The sequence below is a fragment of the Echinops telfairi genome, unplaced genomic scaffold (genome assembly GCF_000313985.2).
Source record: "Echinops telfairi isolate 266 unplaced genomic scaffold, ASM31398v2 ScPeMD7_7469;HRSCAF=8507_1, whole genome shotgun sequence".
Classification (NCBI taxonomy): Eukaryota; Metazoa; Chordata; class Mammalia; order Afrosoricida; family Tenrecidae; genus Echinops; species Echinops telfairi.
Genome location: NW_022111373.1, coordinates 76,899,140 through 76,907,232, shown reverse-complemented (window position 1 = coordinate 76,907,232; position 8,093 = coordinate 76,899,140). Strand labels below are relative to the sequence as shown.

General features: G+C 43.1%; 1 protein-coding gene across 3 annotated transcripts in view; it reads right to left on the bottom strand.

Annotated features, from left to right (window-relative positions):
• The window catches only part of FAM169A (family with sequence similarity 169 member A), a 67,896-nt gene extending 65,556 nt beyond the window's left edge, over window positions 1-2,340 (bottom strand). Inside the window, exon 1 of one of the 3 annotated variants that reach the window (XM_004703534.2) lies at window positions 2,326-2,340. Coding sequence is in view for 2 of the 3 variants with exons in the window: in XM_045285353.1 (XP_045141288.1) it covers window positions 1,537-1,588 (52 nt within the window). In the remaining variant the exon portion in view is untranslated. Of the gene's footprint in view, window positions 1-1,536; window positions 1,621-2,325 lie in introns of those variants that run through there. The other 2 variants (XM_045285353.1, XM_045285352.1) reach the window with 2 other exon arrangements.
• Between the last annotated feature and the right edge of the window lie 5,753 nt (window positions 2,341-8,093).

Sequence of the window (8,093 nt, the reverse complement as noted above, 5' to 3'; positions counted from 1 at the left end):
TCAGTCGCTAGAGCTCAAGGTGCCACATGCTTTCTTGAGGGGGTCTCTACATTCAGATGAGATATACTCGGGGTTGCACTATGGCTCTCAGAGTCTGTGTAGATCACTAATTGAAGGGAACCTCATTGAAGTTCTGGTACAATTTAGAGAGGGAAAGGGTGAGAAGGTTCCAGAGAAGAAAACCGAGGTTAGTACATCACTACGCTGTCCCTCTTTTCCATTGTTTTTAAGCTCCTGTTACATAACTGTACAGCTGTCAGACCAAATTCTGTCAACTACTTTATGCTCTGTGCATGGTCAACCATAAGCCTTCACTAGATCCTACAGGAATGAGAAAGCCTAATGTAGCCTTAGGTGAACCAACTTGTCAAAAAATGTCTGCAGCGTAGACAGTGAAGTGTAAAAAGTGTCCCAGTTAATTTGTAAATTATGCAAACGGTTTGCTCATTAATCCAGGCTCATGTGGATAAAAACATAATACCCAGACCTCTTACATAACAGCTCAAAAATAGCCACTTCACATCCGTTACAGTAAACCATCTTTTAATAATCTCACCCCTTTATCCTGAAAATTTGAACAATGTTTTTAAAAATGGATCTTCCTAAGGAGAAAAATATATATGAAAAATAGAAAGCAGAATCCCATGATCGTGACTTTTCCCAAGCTAATGTTTCCTACTGGGAGCCAACTTCACTCTGAAAGAAGGGACATATTTTATAAATACAGGTCCTAAGTTCTTTCAGGATTCTTTTACGCTATTAGTAATGTCTGGGGGTAGATCTTTCTGGGGGAGAGATGGGTGACGCCAAAGAAAAAGTGTGGAATTTGTAGGAGCTGAAAAAGTTCTTCACAAAAAAAATATTGATCTCAACCAATCCAGGTGCCAAGTGCTCTGTCATGGCTGTTTTCCGAGCACCTGCAACAGGTGGATCCAAGCAACATAACAGACAATGTGCCAAACCTTTCAAACAAGCAGCAGTTTCTTCTCTAGTCTTTTCTTCCGGGCATCATTTCTGTCCTTAACATCGGCCCTGTAGTACAGTACATGAGCTCAACCAAGCATTTGGTCTGACTCTTGCATCCCTTCTGCCCTACACAGGCCCTGAACCTGCATTAATCCAACCATCGCCTGCTCCGAGAGGTCGGCTGTCTGGTATGGTTGACAAAACCAAAACCAGAGGCGACAGCTCTCCAAACGTCAGGTGGGCCTCCCTCCACCTGCTCAGCCATCTTTCCTGTGTAAACGGCCTTTCCTACCCGTGGGTGAGGAGTGGCTTTAAGTTTGTAAGCAACACCGCAAGGAATTCAAAGGGCTCGCACACGTGGCCTCTATTTTAAATAGGCAGCAAAACCATCTTTTGAAATACTAACAGCCAATTGTACGGAAAATTCTGTTGCATAAAGAAGGAATAAAAATCTACCAATGATTTCCAAATGGATGGAAAATTCTGTTGCATAAAGAAGGAATAAAAATCTACCAATGATTTCCAAATGGACGGAAAATTCTGTTGCATAAAGAAGGAATAAAAATCTACCAATGATTTCCAAATGGACAGCGACTCCCGTGAAGCTACAGTCACTCATCATCCCCGGGAGAATCACAAAGAGGAAGAGAATCCAGCCATTCCATTGTTTTCAGCCACCTGCGAAGAGTCAAACAAGCACGAACCAGAACCTAGAGTAATACGAACCAAGTCGTTTTCTCCAAATGAATCAATCTGTGGTATGTAGGTAAGTGTGTGTAAATCTGTGGGTCAGAGGAGGGGCATAAATATGGAATGATGTAAGACTTCATCAAATAATGGCAAATATTTTCCATATAAATTGGTTGTGGTACTTTTGTAAAATTCAGTCCCAATGCTATAGTCAACCCAATAAGGCATAAAATAGATGAGCAAAGTATACCTACAGAAACCAAGAGAATAAACTACAATTCTGTCCAAATTAATAAAAATTAGTAAAATGCTTTAACATAAAATAGTTTAAAATAATCATATAGTAATAGAAGTCAACACATACAAAAGCAATCTATTAGATACCTACAGAGTCCTGGTAAGACAGTGGGTTAAGCACAGGACTGCAAGTATATGGTTGGCAGTTCAAACCGAGCAGCTGCTCTACAAGTGAAAGATCAGGCTGTCTGCTGAAAATTACCATCTTAGAAACCCTACAAAGACTCTACTCAGCTCTATAGGGTTTCAGTGACACAGAATTGACCTTGACTTTGAGGAGAATGGATAGTATTTAGGTAAGGATATTGAAGGGTAGAAAGTTAACCAACTTGTCCAGAGGGAAAACAATCAAGCCACATTAAGGACAAAAACCTAGAACTTGCTCTCTTGATCCAAGGAGTGGCCAGTTTAGTGACGGGATTTATGATTCCCATCGGAGTCTGCATGTGCGGCAAAGAATCAAAGCACCACACTAGAAAAGAAAGCAGAGGAAGGAAGACAATGAGGGAAACATTAGATCAGACATTAGGCAAACATTAACTTATCAACAAAATATACAGTGGCACTGATCAAAAGAAAGGTTCGAAATTAAACTGATGGAACAAAAAGATTGCCCCCAAAGAGATCTCAGGATCTCTTCATGACACAAAGCAACCAATAACTCATGAAGGGATGAACTACTACTAAACAGAGCTGAAGAAACCCATTTTAAAACCTTTTTACATATTTTGTGTAATTACAGTCTTTTAAACACCCCCAGTGTGTACAACTCAAGGTTAAGAAATCTATTCAAAAGAGCTAGAGAAATTTATCTTTGTGGAAGAAATAAATCAAAAGGGCAAAACCAAATAACTCTGAGTACATGTGATTTTCATTGGGGAGCCATGGTGGTGTGGTGGGTTACACATTGGTCTGCTAACCACAAGGGCAATGGTTCAAACCCACCAGGTGCTCCTCAGGAGAAAGAAGAGACTTTCTGCTCCAGTAAGATGTACCGCCTCGAAAATAGCGTCCCAGAGAGACCATGATGCTTTCTACTCTTGTAAACAGCTACAGGCTCAGAAGCTCACAGTGGGAGCATCGACTTAATGGAAGAGTTTTGAGATACGGGCACTATGAATTGAACAGGCTTGGTAGCAGTGAGGTTTCTTGGTCCTCATTGTTAGCGGATTCCATATTTACAAGCTCATCTACTTGCTAAATTCTATTTGTGACCCCCAAATTAAAACCTGTGGAATTCATGAACATAGTCATTCTATGTGAAGGCCCCCAGCTGCAGCCGAACACAGCAAAACTGCCCTATTTCACTCCTCTACGGGCAAACAAGTGTCCGTTTTGCAGTCTACTCACTGCTCTACTTTTTGCACTTCTGCTTTTTGTCTGTGGGTTTAAAGCTTCCAGGGGCCGCCAGGCATGATGTTGAAGTGCTGACTCGTGCCCTGGGCACAAGAGGGCTGCAATGTGCCTCAGGGAGAAAATACCACGGGATCCTCATTTTTCATAGCAGATTCTGTATTTCTTAATTCATCTACTTGCTAAACTATATTTGCAAAATTCCCAAATCGGTACTCATGATACGTTTTGGGTCATCTTAGGTGGTAAACATACAGAGTAGCACACGTGTTCCCAGCAATGATGGGGAAGGCAGGTTTGGGGTGAATTCAGTCCACAGGGAATTTATAGAATGTAACTAACTGTGACCGATGAGAACTGACTACAGGCTCTTAAAGGTTCAGGCACGCATTACAGTGCTGCTGGACATGGGACCAGTATGAACCCACCAACAATGTATATTAAATCATGTATCTTTTTTTTTCTTTAACAAACACATGTTTATGTTCTCACCTTTTAGGAAGCTGACTTTAGAGTGCCAGTCCCAGGGCTTGGTTGGCTCTGGGGAATGGTCCTCTTTGTTGGCTTGGGGGACGAGGAGGGTGGTCCTTGCCCTTTCAACACCTTTCAACTGGTGCTCCTTGGAGATCTTCCTATCTGGACATCCCATTCTCTTGTACATCAGAAGTGCCCAGCCGCAGGGACCCCGGGTCTAAAGGATACACACTGTTCCCAGCCCTCCTTTATTAGTGCTGGTAGAAACCAAAAAACCAAACTCACTCCCATCGAGTCAATTCTGACTCATAACGATCCTGTAGGACAGGACAGAACTTCCCCGATGAGTTTCCAAGACCCTAACTCTTTGACAGGAGTAAAAAAAGCCTCATCTTTCTCCTGAAGAGCAGCTGGTGGTTTCCAACAGCTGGCCTTGTGGTTTCCAACCCAGTTCCTAACCACTCTCAAAACACAAACTCTGCCGTGGAGTCCATGTTGACTCATCTCGACCTATAGGGCAGGGTGGAACTTCCCCGGTGAGCTTCCAGAACTGCCCCTTCTCGTGCGTGCGGCTGGTGCCCTCCTCACTGCTGCACGTGCAGGTCGCAGCACCGTGGGTAACTGACACCACCAAGCTTTCATCACTGCTGGGTCCCTCCAATCTCTGCTCCTTTATCCCTTTCTTTTTTTAAAATCATTTTATTAGGGGCTCATACAACTCTTATCACAATCCATGCATACATCAATTGTGTAAAGCACATTTGTACATTCATTGCCCTCATCATTCTCAAAACATTTGCTCTCCACTTAAGCCCCCGCCGGCATCAGCTCATTTTTCTCCCTCCCTCCCCATAAATCAAATATTTAAAGAGAAGCACACACACAAAAATGCTGCTATATATTGAGGGGTTGATTAAAATATTGTGACCAGAGGTTCACAGAAACTTAACCATGTACTTCCCTTGGAGCAATGGTTCAGTATTTAGTAATTCAGTGTCTGTGTTGACTTTATAGACCATAACTATCATGAATAATCCAAATGAAATTGAGATGTAGTCAATTAATATGGCCCTTCTGGCCATAATTCCTTATGTGATGCATTGTAACTCTGGATTCTAAACACAGGGCTGTAATCCCATTTTGGAGAGAGTTTGTGATGTGAATGGCCAGGATTAAGCTGGACTGTCTTGACCTTAACAGAGGGATATCATCCATGCCACACCCTTTGTTTCCTGGGGGTTAACTTTAAACTCTGCTTTCCTTAAGGGCAGGTGACCTCAAGGTACAGTGCGTAATGTGTTGGGTTGAAACCACCTGCTCCGAGGCTTCCTACTCCAAGAAAGAGTTAAAGTCTCGGAAACCCACAGGGGCAATTCTGTCCTGTACAGTCACTGTGAGTCAGAAACGAAATGATGGAAGTGACTTTGGTTTTTGGCTTTGCTAGAGGATGTGCCTTAAGATACTACTCTTCATTTTCCTTGGGGGTGGGGGGTATGGTCCACTAACAGTCAAAATCTATACCACCATCAAAGCCGTTCCTCTGTGTATAAGAGCGATCTCTGACACAGAGAGAAATCCCAGGACCACTGCAAGAGCACATTCCAGATCTGTCTGGTGTGGTAGAGGTCGAAATCAGAGGCACCAAAGACGGGGGCATGGAGACTATGGGACAGAGCGAGAGGGGCAGTGCTGAGACTTTGGCACTGTCCGGTAGAGGACACACACACACAGGCTTCCTGGTCCATGGAGGACAGGCCAAGGGACCAGGTGTCTGAGAGGCCCAGAGAGACTTGGCTGCTGGGTGAGGAGAGGTCTTGCTGTGGACCAATGGCTGTATCCTTACTCTCTACTGACCCTGACTTGTGGTAACCTATTCACTCCCTTAACAAGCGCCCATAATCGTGAGGACTGCCTGTGAGCTGTGGCCACTACAACAAGCGATCGCACCCAGCAGAGAAGTGGAGTGCTGGGGGGAAGAACGGTTGGTGTCAGAATATAGAAAGATGGCGCGAAGATGCATTTCTGACCCCTGCTTCTTGACAATAGGGAAGCAAGAGAGGTCGAATAGCGTCCCACATCATTTACCACAGAAATGCTTGTAAAAAGTTCTGTACATTAAAGACAAAAAAATCGGAGAAAAACATGACTCAGAGAGTTAAGATCCTTCATATGAACAAGCAGTAGAATCATTTATTTTTTAGGTAAGATGTCAGTAAGCAAAGGAAATGAACAGACCATTCATTAAACAGGAAAAACAAACATCAAAAATGCTGAACTTCAGAGTAGCATTAGGGGTCTTTCAAGCTTGTGAACAGTCTCTAAGATACAACTACCGGTTTCCTCTCGCCGAGCAAAGGAGTAAGGAGGGAACTCAAACCACAGAGAAAACATGAGTCTAGAGTCTACATACATAACTGCTAGGCACAGCTCAACAATGGGAGTAGAGAAGAAAGAAAAGGTGCCTGCTGATCTGCCTGAGGACACAACAGTTAATCCCGACCACTGGAAGAATGAAGTCAAATCCTTTTTTAAAGGCCCCACCTGAGATCGGAGTCTCCAGTCTACTGCCCCAGGGTGCACTTTAAACCTTGAATCAAAACTTACACTAATGCAAAGGAACAACCAGACACAATGAAATAGAAACACACTGACGCGGTGTGACCTCTGTAACTAACTTCATTGATGAATTTGTGTGGATACTGTCCAATGGAAATCTAATTTGCTGTGTACACTTTCACACCTGGAAGGGCAAAATGCCAACAAATTTAATTTAAAAAGAAGATATGACAAAATAATAATTTATAAATTATCAAGGGCTCATGAGGGAGGGGGGAGCGTGGAGGGAGGGGAAAAATGAGGACCTAATGCTGGGAGCGTAAGTGGAGAGGAAATGTTTTGAGAATGATGAGGGCAATGAATGTACAAATGTGCTTTACACGATTGATGTATGTATGGATTGTGGTAAGAGTTGTATGAGCCCCTAATAAAATGATTAAAAAGAAAAAAGAAGAATTCTTATTTAAATGCTCAATGTGTAATTTTAAAAACCTACCTGCAGTATCATTTTAAACAACTTGATTTATGGGTAGTATTGGTATATGCGTGTCTACACTGGGAAAGTTGGACAGACACACATCTGTTGTATTGTTCACCGTAGTTACTGTGGCTGAGGGAGGGTGGGGAAGTACCTTCAGGAGGGAGTCACAGGGCAGGATGTAGATCATCTCGGTCCTCCTCTCCCCCAGTGCAGTGAACTGTCTCTTAAATACAAAACTTAGGTTACATGCCTGGCTCCTAGCTCCAAGGAGGACAGAAGGCAAGGACAGAAAGAATGACTCGTCCAAGGTTGGGATCAGCCCATAAGCAAAGATGTTCAAAGGTGCTGGGCAGCAGCAACACAAAATAAATGCCCCAAATTGCCAGAACAGTTCCTAGGGGATGAGTGGGGGTGGGTGGGGGGTAGGGGTGGTCACCGTGGACCTCCTCGGCGGCTAACCAAGTGAGTACAGAGGAAGCAGCTTTGAAGAAAACCCTGGCAATCTATTTTCAAAATGCCAGACAATGAAAACCCTATGGGCACGTGGGGTCGGGTTGCCAGGAGTCAGAATCAACGTACCAGCCGTTGGCTCGATTACGTTTCCATGTCCAGAATAGATGTGAAGTCCTTACCTTATGCTCGTTACTCCATGCGTGTAAAGCAAAACAAAACAAAACAAACCTGCTGCCACAGTTCCAATTAGACGTGCTCTTATTCCCCCAAAAAGAGTGTGATTAAGCATGCCTCTGTGACTAGGTCTCTCAGTAATGCACACTCCATCAGGGCGCCTCAGGAAAACTGTTTGTGCCATGGGAAAAAAATCCATTTTGAGGTCAAGGCTAATACCAAATGCCTAACATCTGCCCCAATCATTTAAACTTTGCAACAAGTTTACAGAAATGCTGCCCACATATGAAACAACCGTTTTTAGATTAAGAAAACAACCGTTTTAGATTAAGGTTGAGAAGACCTCAAAGATAAATTCAAGGCAGAGAGATCAGCTAAAAAGGTTACAGCAACCTGTTCAGGTGTTTACAAAGGGGTATCTTGATCGATTTTTCTCAAAGGACACAGGACGATCGACCACAGGGATTTTTCTTTTTTTTAATTAAAAGATCATTTTATTGGGGGCTCTTCCAACTTGTTTTTTATCATTTTATTAGGGGCTCATACAACTCTTATCACAATCCATACATACATCACTTGTGTGACACACATTTGTACATTCATTGCCCTCATCATTCCCAACTCTTAACAATCCATACATCAATTGTAT